This window comes from Neolamprologus multifasciatus, chromosome 16, assembly GCF_963576455.1.
Source record: "Neolamprologus multifasciatus chromosome 16, fNeoMul1.2, whole genome shotgun sequence".
Taxonomy (NCBI): Eukaryota; Metazoa; Chordata; class Actinopteri; order Cichliformes; family Cichlidae; genus Neolamprologus; species Neolamprologus multifasciatus.
The window spans coordinates 15,571,950-15,588,918 of NC_140454.1; the positions used below are offsets into that span (position 1 = coordinate 15,571,950).

The following is a 16,969-nucleotide window of genomic DNA, read 5'->3' on the forward strand; positions in this document are numbered from 1 at the left end:
CTTTAAATTCCAACAATCATTTTTATGGCAAATACTGGAAATCAGTTTTTGACACACTACCAGCACAAAGGTGAGTGGCTTGTGTTTTTCTGCAGACAGGGAGTGCAAATGATATGTTTTAATCTGATTCAATTTATCTTGAATTTCTGAACAGCGGAGGAAGATATTTTCGTTCATGTGTATGGCGGTGGGCGTCACTCCATGCCTTTCTGTAAATGTTATTGCACACCACTCTTTTAACTGCAGTTAGTAGGAGTTCAGCATTTCAGTACAAAGTTAGAGAAACATGTTTATTCCTGTTTTTATCTCCAGGCTGCGGTTATGCTGAAACTAGGACTCACCTGTGTGCTATCAGTGGAAAGCAGAGTTTACTTGTTACAATGTTATTACAGTGTAGCCAACTAGAAGCAGCCCTCTGTGTGTCTTATTTTACATTCTGATTTAGAACTCCAGATATTAGGTTAATTTGTGTACTATTGAAGTTTGGATTCCCCTGGGGCATATACTGAAATTCTTTTGGAGGGAGGAAACAAGTCCCGCCCACTCCGTTTGAGCTGGAATGCAACAACACAGGAGTGAAAAAAAAAGTGATTGTGGTGCCAGCTTGATAATGTCCAACTACTTTCTCATGGTCTTGGTGAGTAAATGTTTTAGTAAGTTTTTAGCTAAGCTGATTTAGCTACCTGTATCAGCCAGTGGAGAGTTGGGTGTGGTTTCCTCACCTGGGTCACCTTTAAAATGCGGAAGTACATCTGTGCTGTGTATTTTTAGTACTTTTATGTTGTTGTTTTTTTGTGTTCAGTGTTTTCAGTAGTGCAGTATATGATTTAATTCACAAAATAAAGTATGTAATCATATTCCATGGTTTACAAAGTGAATGAAATTGTCATTATATTTATTCTGAAGATTAAGCAAAAATGTTGGGTCCCTACACTGTAAAAACGATAACTAGCAATTGTTGATTTTATTAAAGTTTTTAAATTAAACTGACTTAGAAATAAAACTTTCCATTTACAACCTAAAAAAGCTTGTCTACCCAACAAATTTCTTTCATTGTTGTCTGTTACGGATTCAAATATTGAGGATGGATACAGGAGGAAAACCAAAAATAACCACACTGGTCCGGCCGGGTCAAGTCAAACGATGATTTAATGAACACACGCGTGGGAGATGGACACCATACAGCAGACAGCATCAGATCTCAAAATGGTGGAGCCTTGATCAAACTCTTATAGCCTCTAGTGGCTCCCACCTAATCATAAAAGCCTAAACATTCACATTCTTTCTCTCACACAGCGCCTAAGCTACGACCTTGGCTCCCTGTTTATCTGCTCCTGCTGAGATGGGGCAGTATGCTCTGTTCTCTTCTAACCAGACAAATAAGGCGATGACTTTCTGGAACAGTATTTCTTATAACTCAGCAGTATAATGCATCATAAAACAATATCATTCATTCACAATAAATCAGCAGTCTAATATAATGCAAATCAGTTTACCAAATGTAATAGTTATCACCTTCTTCTAATTCAGGAGCATAATGCAAACTAAAACTACATAATAATTCACAATCTTTAATTAGGGGTCTAACATGGCATAAAATAATATTATAATCCGACATGTCCTAACTAAGATTTTCTAGACAGCATAACAAAGATTATCAACTTTTGAGCAGAGTTTTTGAGTCAAGTTGGGAACCAGTGGGAAACCCCGTAGATGACTGGCACATGTGGTCTGAACAAGTTTGAACTAAACCAAACGGACTTTCAACTGAGCCCGAGCAGGCCTGAGCTGTGTGATAGTGGTTTACCATGTGTTCTAGACTAAAAACTTGCTAAGAAAATTTGAACCATCGTAGCCAGAGTTGGATGTAAATTGCAATTTTTCGACCATTGAGGATTTTCACTTCTGCAGTTGGAGTGTATAATTCTTTTGGACAGGTGCGGGAGCTGCCGACCATTTACCCTAGCAGGTAAGCTAACTACATGTGTTATTAAGCAAGCGCCTAGGCTGCATCCTCCTGAGGACCCGGGAGGATGGAGCTAGTAAAACACTGAAAAAGCCCAACAATAGCATTTTTAAGTTATCTAAGTGACTTAATTGACCCCCCCCCCCCCCCGGCTAGCTATCGAGCTGGTGGGTAACAGACGTCTCCGAAAACGTCGGAACACTTTTGCAAATTTGTCTTGTCTTAATAAACTGAACAGATATTAGAAATTTACACAGCTACATTATCGCCTGAAAATATCTTAAAAGTTTATTTTGTGACCCAGAAAGAGTAATATTAAAACTAATTGCACAGGTAGACCCGATCTGTACGGTCCGACTTTGCACGTGCGCAATAAGGATCGGGGAGTCCGATCCGTAACTTTTTTTTCTCTTTTTTTTCTACATTATATTGAAATGTTTCAATATTGCAAACATTTTAAGAGATGCTTATTGTAAGGATAACGTATTTCTCGGACGCATTTAGAGGAGGCTACTATGAATTTGGGCCGCCTTCGTCGCGCCGCTGTGTCGTAATCGGGCTACAAGCAGCCTCTGAATTTGGGCATGCCTAACATTTCCAGCCTTCACCTACTTCTATACTAAGGTTTTAGCTCATAGTGGCCCAGCGCAAAAAGTAATGTTTAATGTTAAACACTCTGAAATTTAGACAGACATCACTAAATGACGGTATCTCACACTGGCTTTTACAGCACTTCTGCCATGGTAAAACTTATTAGCTTATTACCCGTTTTGTAACCAGTTTCAATGTTATCTTTGCATGAAAACGTTATGTTAACATTGACGACAAACTGGGCCAAGCACGCGTTGTCATGGAGACGCTTTCATGGGTCGGTGTAGGATATGTGCGCCAATTATATGACAGTGATATTAGTAACTTGCATATTGTCTAATATTGTTTTTTCACATTTTCAATAGTCACCGTTTATCCGGTGCAGCACTGTTACTTTAAAGTAATGTTTAAAGCTGACTTGACAGTTTGTCAGCTGGTGTAAGATTGCCTAATGTACTGTAAGTTAATTGTCACACGCAAATTAAAGTTGTACTTCATGCTCTGTATTATAAGATTGGTACATTTTCAGAGCTTTTTACATAATGGGGAAGGAGACAATATTTAAGGAATGATTGTGTGTTGTTGATGTATATTGTGTTACAGATAGTATTATTTTTTATATAGTGATTGCATTTTTTATCATAGTAACAAAAAAATGTTTGAATTCAAGCTTGCATTTATGTTACATGTCATGTATGTTATCAATCATATACTTGATATAGTAGACAAGTGGTCATATGGAAGTTATGATTCCTTACATATTTTTTTTCATGATGTCTCCCCAGATGGCAAGGAAACATTGAAACAACGTTGAGTCAATATCAGGCGACGTCATTGAATCAACGTTGAAGTGTGACGTTGACCTAACGTCACTCTTGCACCCTTTTTTAATGTTGAAACAACGTCAGGTTTTGATGTTGAATCAATGTTGAAACCTGACATTGAAACAATGTCAGATTCTGATATTGAAACACTGTTGAGCTATGGTGTTGATTTTCCACCTCTTTCGCACAGTTGCTTTTTATTAAAACAACAGTTAAATCATGACTGGAAATCTACCTTTCTTTATAGGTATTTTAACCAATACTAAACTACTGCATGTTTCCATCAATACTTAAACCACCTAAACACATAATTGTACTTATTCCTCAAATTGGACACCCTTTATAAAAAACAACAACAACAAATGTCTCACAATGTATCATGTCAATATTAATATCCTAAAATAAGAAAGCATTGCATGTGATGTAACAGAGAAAAAAAATAAACAAAAAAAGGTCAATAGGCATGTTTCGTTTGCTAAATACTTTATTAAAAGACAGTTTCCTCTTTACATTTATATGTTTCACAGAAGTTTGTAATTTTTTACTGTTTAAAAAAGCTGATCTCAAAAGGGTTCATTACATTTGATACATTAAACAACTTCATAAAATCATTTCCCCACAAATATTCGGACAAAGTAAACAAGCCTCAAAATATTCCAAAAACAAGCTTTGAGAAAGGAACAGTTTTTGGTAATGGACATGAAAATTGGACACTGCTGCGCTTACTTCCTTTTATAATTGGATGTAAGATATCAGAACAGGAGCCAGATTGGGAGATTTTAATGGACCTCAAGGAAATTGTTGACATTGTTGTCTCAAACAGACTCACTGAGGAAGCATTGTGTTATTTATCTTGCAAACTACTGGATCATCGCTTGTTGCTTACCAGTACCTTTCCAGACTTCAGACTAAGGCCAAAACACCACTTCATTGACCACTACCCACATCTTATACGCTGCTATGGGCCGTTAGTGGAATTGTGGACGATGAGATTTGAAGCAAAACATAGCTTCTTTAAAAAGGTGGTCCATGACACTCACAACTGGAAAAATGTGCTGCTAACTCTTTCCTTGAAACACCAGCAGATGATGGCATACCATCTGGATAGTGGGAACCTTTTAAAACCAAAGCTCTATGTTGACAATGTGAAAGTGGTCAGGGTTTCAGAATTGGATCCATCACTCAAGTGTGAAATACAAAAGAAGTACCCTCATCTAGACAGTGTGTCTCTGTCTAAAACCGTTCATCTTTTTGGGACACAGTATGTGGCGGGCATGATTTTATCTGCTGGGCAATGCAGTGGCCTCCCAGAATTCCATAAGATTGTGACCATTCTTGTCAATGCAGAGGAGGTGACATTCATTTGTAAAAGACTGAGTTCCTGGTACATTGAACATTTCAGGTCCTATGAGCTTGTTGAACACACCTGTGCAGACCTTCTTGTGCTGGATCCAGATGTGCTGACGGATTATCACCCTCTAACAGCATACACAGTTGGTGGAAAGCTGATGGTGACTCCAAGGATGTACCTTCTCTATTAAAGCAACTTTATAATGGTATGTTCTCTCCCCTCCACCCTGTCTCCTATTCTCATCTCCCCTCTCACCCACCCTTTTTCTCTCTTTTCCTCTATTGTCCTCTACTTCAAGACTCATTTCCCCTTGCTTTTTCTTTTCTTCTCCACACACTTCTTTCTTCTATCACTCTGCTATCCTCACCAACTTATCTCTCTCTCCTTTGTTTTCTCCTCATTAAGCATTAGTTTTGTGCTGAATGAATTGAAGGTTTTCCCAAGTATAGGCCAGTTGAGTACAGTGGCTGAAGAAAATTAAAACTTGGATATAGACTTGTAGACTAAATCATTTGCAAATCAAATGTAGTCAGCAGATTCATCTGGAAAAAGGCAGCTGTATGGTATAGGTGTCAACTGTCTTCTAATTGGGTTTGGCTATTGATTTTCTGCCAACTTTTCTTTCTCCTCTTTTCAGACTTTGTTACTTCGGGTAGTTCTTTCCTCCAGAGAAGCCCGGCGAGTCCAGCTTCCTGAAGTACCAGCATCTGTGGGGCAATTGATTGATATACTTAAAGAAAGACTTGAACTTGCAGGTGATTTCTCACTACAGTTTGAGGATCCAGATTTCGGAAATGCACTATGCAATCTTACAGCAATATCTGAATTACCAGCTGAGCGTGCAGTCCTGCATATAATGTGGAACTGTGATTCATCTACACTTAACCAATCCATTGCTTCAGTGTCCTCTGCTTCAGTCTCTTCCCAGGACACAATAAGTGTTCACTCTGATGATTTCAGGCCTAGCTGGACCGATACTATCCAGATGAACTTAAGGCATGTGTCAGAAACTGTCAGAACTGAAATTGTGTAAGGCTAATGTGACATATGAAAAATCTAAGAAGGACCTTGCAGTGACAAGAGACATAAAGATGGAGATTTTGGATAAAATTGCAGAGGCAGTTTTTGAAATTAAAGCCTACCCTGAGAAAGATGAGCTTGAGTCAGTGGCTTCTGCACTGGTTCTCAAATATCCATGCCTGAAGGAGCCAGGTAGCATCACAGGCTACGAGGGATGGAAAGCAAGTATCAAGCACAAACTTGGAAACTACAGATCAAAGCTTCGTCGGGCAGGCTGCAATGAGGTAAATGTAAACAGGAAAAGGAAAGGAGAAGATGAAGCCAGCAGTCCTTTCACGCTTAAAAAGCCCAAACGTGGAGAGGTCAATCATGTCCCAGATTATCCACAGCACCATGATGATTCTACTCTTGAAGAGGAAAGAGTTGCTCTGGTCAGTGAAATGAAGAAGAAACAAAAGAACTTGAAAGTCATACAGCAGAAGATGGCGCTGACATTTTCTCTCAGGCGGAGAGAGGTTGTGGAGTGTCAACCTATGGTAGCTGAGGTCCAGGAGAGATGGCCTGCGCTGTTTTCCTCTAAGGAGGTAAGAGTGTCCAAATATATTTATAATTTAATTATTATTCAAATTGGGCATGATTTATACTAGATGGACTATTATTGAAGTAGTACAGTATTTGCTGGTGTAATGCATTGGCCAACTTTATTATACCTTGTGCAACCACTCCACTCAATGCCCTTGCCAATGTTACATTGAAATCTGTGACCCATTAGATTCTTTGACCTGTCCTAATATTCTTACCCTGAACATTTCTGCCAGTTCAAGAAAAGAGTCCCCATGCTAAATCAAAATTGTTCTTCCTGTGAAACAGAAAGTCAATCTCATAATTTTGACTTGGCATGTTTTTTTTCTTTTAGTGCTGGAAATAGGACTTCTATAGACTGAGATTTTTAGGGAAAGAATACAAAGGCAGGTCACAGAATCTGATTCGTCACAGATTTTGGTGCAACGTAGAACATAATATGTATTTGCATATTGATACTGTTTTTTGTGGAGGGTGTTTCTATTCCTGTGCAAAATGTGTATTCATGAGAGATTTTTGAAGTAGGTTTTGCTGTTGATAACACAGTCAGGCATATAACATGGTGCAGACTGTACAAGACAGCTACCCAGGAATTTTCTGCGCTGAATAAATGGTAATATTTTTGTTATTGTCTTGTTTAGATATCTGAAGAATTTCATCGGATCACAAGCAAACACCTCCTGGGGACCTTCAATGTATCCCTCGACAAATTTGTGCCTGGCCTGCTGAAACTATACCGGTCTAAGAAGGGAGCTCTTGGTGAGGACATGGAAGACCTCTTGGATAAACTTGATGAACAGGTAAGTGCTCCTTTACCTGACATTTTTAGAAGAGAGTATACCTTTGTCATAACAGAAAATGTTGGCTTCAGCCAAAACACATCAATCGTTAACATGGTGTTTTGTTTTTTTAAGTTTTACGTGTTGCTGGGTCTGATCTGTATTTTATTTTCATTACTATAAGAGTTCTGATTTTGCATTGTGTGTAAGTACACCACGTTACTATACTAATTTAAATGCTTGTTTTCCACTGAATACTCTTTAGACATCCGACATTGTGTCCCACCGAAAGACAGCAGCACTGAGAGGCCTGCCCATTTTCCTCAGAGAGGATGCAACACAGGTTTTCCTGAAGTGCTTAGTAAGTACAAAAAAGTTATGCAAGCGTAACGAATTGCTATGAGATGTTTTTAAAGGATGATTTAATCCAAAATGGAAATGTACACCTCCTCAGTGCAGTCCAGATAATTTTATGGTGAAGATTGCAGTTGTCATAACTCTCGCTGCGTTTTTTTCTGCTGAGGAGCACCTGAACATTGTTAGTGGGTGTTCAACAGCAGAAAATATTTTTGTACAAAACTCATCACAAGGTTGGTTGGTGGAAGATATTGTGCCGTTAATTAAAGGAAAATAAGCTTTTTCTTTTTAAAACCTCCATGAGTCAAATGACCATCATGGTATAGAGGTTAAAGTTAAGATCTTTAGAAATGTATTTTGTCTTTAATTTTTCTTAGCTCTCAATAATTCATATTTTACTTTTCTTCTCTTCAGGACACTGACATTTTGGAACAAGTGTTGAACGGTGCATCAGTTGCCATCCTCACCATCCTGCAAGATGACGATGCTGATACTTCTGTGCGAGAACATGCAGTTGTGTTGGAAGGGGACATCGTGCTACATAACATTCCAGACCTCTCTACTGCCTTGGCATACCTCTTTGGCCTTCTGTATGCCCTCAACATTGATTATCCAAAGCAGATGAGTTATACCTTTGAAGCAATTCAGGCCATCTTTTTTGAACTCGGTGGCTCTCGATGCTCACAGCGCATAAGGTCTCTAAAAACAAAGTTTTTGCTGTGACTGTTAATGGGGAAGCCAGATATGAGTTTAACTTGTTCTTAAACCTGTTCAAGTGCATTGTAGAGTCATGTAAAAAAAAAAAAAAAAAAAAACAGTAGTTCAACCCCTTTCCCTCTATATAATCATTCACCTGTTACAAAGAGTTGCATATTTAGTGTTTGAACTGTTAAAATTAATTAGGAATAAGTGAAGGAAAGAGGGAGGAAAGGAAGAAGGGAGAAAAGAAGGAACAGTCAAAACAGAATGGTTCATTTTGACCTGGTCGGTCAGTATGAAGGTGAAGTGGATAAGTGATTATTTGAAATGTAAATTTTAGTCAGATGAATCTGTATTATTGAGAATCTATGGTGAAATTTTGTCTTGTAGGATTTTAAAAGATTTGTTATAGTGTTTTTCACTCCACCTGAAGCATAGAACTGGTATTTTACCTGATAGTTCGCTGTTCATTGATGGTAACATTTCTAATAACTTTTAACTTCTGTAGTTCATCATAGTAAGCCCATGTAAAATGTCAATGTCTGGGCAATTGTTTGTTGCACTACCCTATTTAGTGTGCAATAGTTAAGTTAAGATTTTACAAGACAGTCAGGGTGTGAACGTGAATGACTAAGCTGCTGGACACTTTTCTTTTTTGGTTCTGGACTCTGAAATTTTGATGTCTCTGCTGGGGTGCTCAAAGCACCCAAAAGAAACTGGCAACATGTTTTTTTCTGTTTGTTTGCTTTTTTTTACAGAAATTCACCCCACTACCCATAACCTTCTGAAATATAATGAAAGCACTGTTGAACAAAATAAATACGTTTTTACATAACATTCAGTTGTATACATTCAGTTCATATAACATTCAGTACAGCATACATTTTTCTTTATTTATATTGGTAAATTTTCAACTCACTGGAGTAAGAATTGTATGATTATTCAACAAGAATATCTGTGTTTGGTGAATTTAGGAATACATGGCATTGGAGGGAATAATTGTATGTTAATTCAACAGGAATATCTTTGTTTGGTGAAGGCAGAAATAAGTGGCATTGAAACCAGAATTTCTTTGTTAGACTTACAGGATTATCCTAATTAGGTGAACAAGTAGATCCAAGTTGGCAGAACATGAAAATATTAGTTAAGTCAACTGCAGTTGGCAGAAGTTGAGAAAACTCAAAAATCTCTTGCATCATGTTGCCTTGAAATTTTATGTTTTCTCAACTTTTTCTTTTTTACAGTGTATAGCCACAGATGACTGTAACATTGTGACTGTATATATTAATGGTTTTATTATTATGCGGGCTGGGTGTTCCTGGAAGTCTTTTGAAACTGGAGTCGGAATATGTATTTCTTCTTTAGGCTGTGTGTCAGGCAGGACTAAGGTCCTAAACGTACAAGCCTACGATGCAAGAGAGACAAAGGGCAAGGATATTATATATATATATATACATACATAGAGGGTAATGAGGGAACAGACACACGAGCCTGACACAGATAGAAGACATGAACATGAAGGGAAGAGAGAAGGAGCAGAGGGAAAATGAAATAAACAAACCTTCAAGCATCTTCAAGTGTGTGTCAGGCTACAGTAGCTGTGAACAGTGGTGATAGGTTACCTGCTGATGGTGAAGATAAGGATGAATCATTCACTGAGACTCAGCTGGAGAACACAGACGAGACTCCTGATGAGACGAAGTGGATCCGTCCTGATTTGCCCAGCAGATGTACTTGGAAGCTGGGCGCGCCCATGTCAGAGTCCCCTCATAGCCACTCAGCACGGTAAGAGTCTGGAGAAATAAAGAGGTCGCTGTGTAGAGGAGAGAATGCTCTGAGCTTAAGCTCAGTCTTTAAATAATGAAACTCCATTACAGCTGTAAAAGAATGTTGATTCACAAACAGATGTCACACATACACATATGGGCAAACATATAAACAGTCAATCACACAGCACCAACTCAATGCATGTAGAGATGATCAAGATGACCTGCTGAAGTTCAAACTTAGCACCAGAATGAAGAACGGTGACTTAATTGACTCAGAACTATCAGAAACTGCTGATCTACTCAGATTTTCTCACACAACCATCTCTGTGCTTTACTGAAAACGGTCAAACAAAGACAAAACTGTCCAGTTCTCTGGGGGAAAAGGCCTTGTTGATGACAGAAGTTAGAGAGAAAAGACTTGTTACAACTAAGTTATCCAGAGGAGCATCGCTGAATGCACAACATATCAAACCTAAAACAGATCGGCTACAGCAGCAGGACACACTGGATGCCTCTCCTGTCAGCTAAAAACCAGAAACTGAGGCTACAGTTCACATGGACAACTGGATAATAGAAGGTTGGAAAAACTTCACCTGATCTGAATTTGGCATAATCAACATAAAAGCATGGATCCATCCTGCCTTGTGTCAGTGGTGCAGACTGCTGGTAGTATAATAATTTAGGGGGTATCTTCTTGGCTCACTTTGGGTTCCTTAGTATAAACTGAGCATCATTTAAACCCCACAGCCTCCCTGAGTACTGTTACTGATCATGTCCAACACTTTATGACCACAGTGTACCCATCTTCTGATGCCTGCTTCTAGCAGGATAGGACACCGTGCTGCAACGCTCAAATCAACTCAAACTGGTTTCTTGAACATGACGATGAGTCCACTCCACTCAAATGGCCTCCAGTCACCAGATCTCAATCCAGTGGAGCATCTTTGGGATTTGGTGGAACGTCAGGCACCTGGTCTGCAGCATCAAATGGGTCATGTCACCCATTTGATGCCATAAAGAATTAAGGCATTTCTGAAAGAAAAAAGGGCATTAAACCCAATGATAAAAAGGTGTACCTAACAAATTGGCCAGTTAGAGTATGTTGTAGTGATACTTCTGATATTTCTGGTATTTTGTAACTAAATTCTCACGAGATATAATGAACATGACATCGTGTATGGTATCTCCAAGATGGTAATGACTGTTAATTGTGTGTTATGTCTTACATTACAGCACCAAGCCCTCTGGCATCCTCTCCAGCATCCTTGAGAAAATTGGACACACACCTCTGGTTCGCTTGAACAAAATCCCCAAAGAGTTTGGGCTCAAGTGTGATATCTGTGAGTATGAATGTAAAATGTGACACACCCACACATGCCTGGATATCAGTACAAGCAGAATCCATAAGCTTCTCTGCACACAATCACTTTGACTATTTTTACTTTCAGTTTCTGCAAAATCTTCCAAATAAACATTAGAATGATTATTATGCATTTCATGCAGATTCATTATGTGAATGAATCTGCACGAAACTTCGCTTGTTTAAATGGGAGAAGTAAACAGCAGGGCCTTGAATGACTGTGGCACAGCCGTAGAACTGCAAAATAGCTGAGAAGGGAGCGTTGAAGTATCATGTTTCCTACTGTGAGACTGTTGTCGTTTTGTATGAGGAGGCAGCTCGTTCCCTGGATGGAGAGGTGAGACTGAAAGACTTTCTTTCTCTGTTGGATGAAAGAACAAAATCACCTGTAAATTAAATTGAGCTGGAAAGCTGAAAACTGTTAAGGTTTTCCCGCCTTATTCTTCATTATTTTACACTGGCAGCCCATCTCAAAATCCAGGTTCTTTGATCTTTTCAAACCTACGTTGATGATCCGAACGCAATGTGCCAAACACATTTAGCTTTTCCAAGATGAGCAGTATAAATTCTCTATAGGCTCCTCTTGTTCATGCATTTCTTTTATCTGTTTATTTATTCATTTCTGTTAGTTTTATTTCAGTTTTTACACATTATCTGTGTAGTATGACAGTATTCTTTTTAACGGGTGACTGTGTTTAGTGGCCAAGTGTGAGTTCTTCAATGCAGGAGGCAGTGCGAAAGACAGGATCGCCCTGCACATGGTGGAGGACGCAGAGAGAGCCGGGGTCCTTAAACCAGGAGACACCATCATTGAGCCCACCTCTGGAAACACGGTACATGAGTGTGAATGAACAAATGGGTTGAAGGCTCAGTGTTTGATACGGTTTAACATAAACTGAACCGAAGTGCAGTATTGTAGCTCCATAATGAAGGAAAACGGTCATTTATATAAATTTTGCTCTTTGTGCAGGTATTGGCCTCGCCCTCGTAGCTGCAGTAAAAGGCTACCATTGCATCATTGTGATGCCTGAGAAGATGAGCATGGAGAAGGTAAGTAGCTCTGTTTCTTCTTCTTCTTCTTCTTTTCAATGTGAGGAATTTATTGAAGTCTCATTCTCTCCTGTGTCCTAGGTGCATGTCCTGCAAGCTCTCGGGGCAGAAATTGTCCGCACACCCACAGCTGCAGCTTTTGATTCACCAGAGTCTCATATACGTACGGCCTGGCGTCTGAAGAACGAGATCCCCAACTCGCACATCCTCAACCAGTATGGCAATTCAAGCAACCCCGTGGCTCACTACGACACCACGGCTGAGGAGATACTGGAGCAGTGTGATGGTTCGAGCTGATAGAAACTCTGATTTTTGATGCATCTTCTAGCTTGAGTCTAATTTTTGCTGTACATGTTTAATTCAACAGCTGATTTTGAGGGTAATGAAAAGAAACACATGGCTTTGCCACTAAGTCTTTTCTTTCTCTCCCTTCACTCATTGAAGTAGAAAGTCTGAGCCTGGCTCTGAGGAGGGCAGCGTTAATTTTGTTCTCAACAACCATATTTTTTTTCCTGATGAAAACAAGAACGAGAAAAGACAATAACCAAATAAAAACGAACGCACAAAAACTGTGAAAGTGTCAAAATTATGTTTTGACACTTTCATCAACAAAAAACAAAGTATAATGAGAATTTCTGGAGAGATGAGGTGGGACGAGTTTGGAAGTGATCCAATCAGAAGTGATCTTTTTGTGCACTGAGGTTAGACTTACACATTTGGTCTGCCCATGGAGGCATGTGAAACAGTACATTTCACATTTTTACATTTCCCGTTCCCACTGTTTCTCATGAAAACGTGACAAAATGTCAACGCTTGGGAGGAGACGAACAGTAAACATATGGACAGATTCCACATTATTTGCACAAATGTATTAAATTACTTTTAATCATACAAGAAACATGCCTGAAACACTGATCTGTATATCAAACTGCACAAATAAATGAAGGCATATAGCTTGTTCTTTTTGTTAAACCTTGAAAATTCCTCTAATCGTTCAAATTAGCTTATTAGGCATGAATGTGAAATTATATTATTATTAAAAAAAACCTTTTTTACAGCTTGAAAAAGAAAATGTGTTTTTGTTTTAGGTCAGTTGGACATGTTGGTGGCTGGAGTCAGCACAGGCGGCACGCTTACTGGTGTTGCTCGAAAGTTAAAGGAAAGATGTCCAAATGTCAAAGTGAGCACCACACAACCTATTAGTCCACAGTCTTTAATGGATGGTTTTTATTTACTGTATTCATAGCTTGAGGCAAAATTTCTGACTCACGCTGATGCATATCCATCAGTGAAGCAATGCATGTATTGGCAGCTCCATCAAACATTACTTGATAACTGTATAATCCTACAGTGTTTGCAGCCTCTTACCTCATTCCTCATGTCTGTTTTTAGGTAGTCGGTGTGGATCCTGAAGGCTCTGTTCTGGAAGGCTCAGAAGGGAAGAATAAAAAGTTTCCATTTGAAGTGGAGGGAATCGGCCTTGACTTCATCCCCACCACGCTGGACAGATCTGTGAATATTTTTTTAACATGCACATTTGTAAAGTGAGTATTTTTGCTAAACGCCCGTCTCTGTTGAATCGGCACAGATTGTGGATATTTGGTACAAATCAACCGACACAGAAACATTCCTTATGTCCCGCAAACTGATCAGAGAGGAGGGTCTTTTGTGCGGTAAGTTCATATCAGTGAGTTGTGGTATGTTATGAGCAACCTCTTCCTCAGTTCGCTCTAAATGATCGATTTGCCTGTTTTGCTGAAGGTGGCAGCTCTGGCTCAGCGATGGCAGCAGCTGTGAAGATGGCTCAGCAGCTGGAGGAGGGGCAGCGCTGTGTGGTCATCCTGCCTGACTCTGTCCGCAACTACATGTACGAGACACAATGGCAGATACACAGAGTGATAAAAATATTAAGTAACTGTAAATGTTATACGATGTGTCTTTGTAAAGTCAGCGCCAATAAAATATTCAAGTTTCCAAAGTCCAAAGACTTTAATTCCAGTTTTTCTATTTGCTTTAAGGACTGACATAAAGAAAAAAGCAAAATACAGCAGAGGCTGATGGGAATGCCATTTTTTTTTATGGTATTTGAGGATTTAACAAAATGTTTTTGAAAAAACTTTGGCTTCAATCTCATGGTGCTGGATTTAAAATAAGGGCCTAAGGCATGAATGTGTGCACCAAATGTAACAGTACACAAGCCAATAATTGTTAAGCTAACTTATAAAACATTTCAACCGATGTTACCACTTTTAAACATGCTAAAGAAATAACACGGGCTAAAAACAGTAACCTCAGCAGTTAGACATCCGTACACAAACACACTTTCTTTTTTATGTGGATTTTTTTCTACAAGACAAAGATGAGAGAAAATGAGAGATGGCTTTCAGCTGTTATGTTTTTTTATTTTTATTTTTTACAGCCACATGTCTTCCCTGTCCATAACTGAAATGCTGCATCCATTAAAAAAAGATGTTCTAGAGTCAGACATGTTTTAGGTGGAAGTCTGACCAAACTTCAGCAGACTTCTTCAAACTCACTGATTTTTACCTGCAGGTCAAAGTTCCTGAGGGATCAGTGGATGTGTGAGAAAGGCTTCCTCTGCTTGGACGCTCAAATGGACCCAAAACCCTGGTAAAAAACACCACAATAACAAAACACCCCGAGTCAGCTATAGCTTATACCCCTCAGAGGAGGTATGACAGGGCAGGTTGGTGTTAAAACCTTCATTTTTCTGTCTTGCAGGTGGTGGAACCGGACTGTTCAGCGTCTACACCTGTCTGCCCCGCTCACCATCACACATTCTGTGTCCTGCCAGGAAACCATTGAGATCCTAAAGGAGAACTCACTGGATCAGGCACCAGTCGTCACTGAGTCAGGGTATGTCTCTTCTTCTCAATATCAGGTTAGTATTATAAATGCCAGGCCTGAGGCTTCCTGAGCCTTGGTCCCTGTGGGACATGGGACAAGTTCCTGCCTTCCTGTGAATGTTGGTACTTGGCAGTTCTTGGTTACCTGGGGTCCTGTCTTTGACTTGTGCCAGGATGACTGCCCTCTAGTGGATTTAACTATTCATTGCCTCTGGTCAATTGATTCAGCTTGCTAAGATGTGTGTTGTAGTTTAAAGACGTGTGTGGGCAGCTGGACGTCTGATGGGTATATACACATACATTACAACCCTGTCCCTCCAGTGTAAATCCCCATGTGAGGTATCCTTATTTGAGTGTGTAACCAACCATATAAGTTGGATCTCGTCTTAAGATAAACTCTAGTAAAAAACGACATTGATTAATCATCCAGTTTGGTTACCCATTTTTTAATCTTGACATTTGGTTGAAATAAGCAGACAGAGACACGATGGGTTAGTCTTCTCGTCACCTGAGTCTGATGGGAGTTTGTGGGTTTTGTGTATTTCCACAGGGCCATCCTGGGAATGGTGACTCTGGAAACCATTCTGTCCTCTCTGTTGGCGGGGAAGGTTGAACTTTCAGCTGCTGTCAGCGCGGTGCTCCTCAAAGCCTTCAAACAGGTCAGTCAGAGAGTGCAGAGCTCTTCATGGTGACCTTTGATGACATAATGAACATTTTTACATGCTTGTTTAATCTTCCTCCACTTGTGCTTTCAGGTGCACCTGACAGGCAACCTGGGGAAGCTTTCCCATATCCTCAAAACTGATAACTTTGCTCTGGTGGTTCACAATCAAACGCAATGTGAGAAAATCCATTTCCTAAATAGTGTTTATACAGAACATTTATGTGCAGATCATTTTTATAATGAGCTGTTTATTGTGTGGTTGATAAATGTCATTCACAAAGCTGCGAGGGCTCCACTTTTTTGACTGACTTATGGACCAAAACCAAAGATGCTGAATTACAGTCACATAAAAGAGACCCAGAGGCTGGATTAATCAACTGTTAAATGAGTGAATTATTACCCCCCCCCCCCCCCCCCCCCCAAAAAAAAAGCTGATATTCCATCATTTGTATACAATAGAACCCACGTATATCATCTTAAGAGAAATGTAGCTGATTTTAGATGTGATGTCTGAATGAAGTTGGGACACGGCGACACTGTGTAACATCCCCTCTTCTTTTAGCTGCAGTTCCGGCTTTCCTTTGTTTTTTTCCTTCGTGATGCTGCCATCAAATTCTGAATGAGTCAACATTTTTTGCTTTAAATGTTGTATTATTATTATTGTAATAGTGTGCCTCAGTTTAAAGATCTGATATATTTTCTATATTGTAAATAAAATACGTGTTTATGAGATTAGCAGATCTGTGTCCATCAGCAGTTTTGTGTCTCTGTGCAGACGGGATCGATGGGTCGGCCCTCCAGAGGCAGATTTTATTTGCCGTCGTGACATCGATTGACCTTCTCTCCTACATCACCACACACGAGGGGCAGGACTGCAACCATCAAAGTCAGGCGGTGTAACCCAGTGACTGTGTCCTGTTTAAGGTGGATTTTACTCTCTTCTCACTGAGACACAGCAAACAATCACCTACAGTGTCATCAAAATTATAAGATATACAGTCGCAGAGAGGACAGAGAAGTTGTAATTATATTTATAGCTGTTGTTGTTGTTGTTGTTTGGGATTTGTTGACAGTTTTGTTCTATTTTGTT

The 16,969-nt window shown here is 39.5% G+C and overlaps 2 protein-coding genes across 2 annotated transcripts; both read left to right on the plus strand.

Annotated features, from left to right (window-relative positions):
• Positions 1–5,618: 5,618 nt before the first annotated feature.
• Positions 5,619–9,005, plus strand: LOC146500523 (uncharacterized). The gene is made up of 4 exons (XM_085135082.1): positions 5,619–6,336; positions 6,976–7,134; positions 7,379–7,474; positions 7,885–9,005. Exons 1-4 carry the CDS (start codon positions 5,731–5,733, stop codon positions 8,191–8,193), a joined length of 1,170 nt encoding a protein of 389 aa, XP_084991208.1. The 5' UTR covers positions 5,619–5,730; the 3' UTR covers positions 8,194–9,005.
• LOC146500524 (cystathionine beta-synthase-like) lies at positions 8,437–16,948 on the plus strand. Its single transcript, XM_085134564.1, has 15 exons — positions 8,437–8,470; positions 9,738–9,954; positions 11,172–11,278; positions 11,998–12,129; positions 12,266–12,348; positions 12,430–12,634; positions 13,437–13,528; positions 13,741–13,860; positions 13,937–14,021; positions 14,110–14,215; positions 14,902–14,979; positions 15,091–15,225; positions 15,766–15,874; positions 15,971–16,055; positions 16,655–16,948. Exons 1-15 carry the CDS (start codon positions 8,437–8,439, stop codon positions 16,777–16,779), a joined length of 1,713 nt encoding a protein of 570 aa, XP_084990690.1. The 3' UTR covers positions 16,780–16,948.
• The last annotated feature ends 21 nt before the right edge of the window (positions 16,949–16,969 follow it).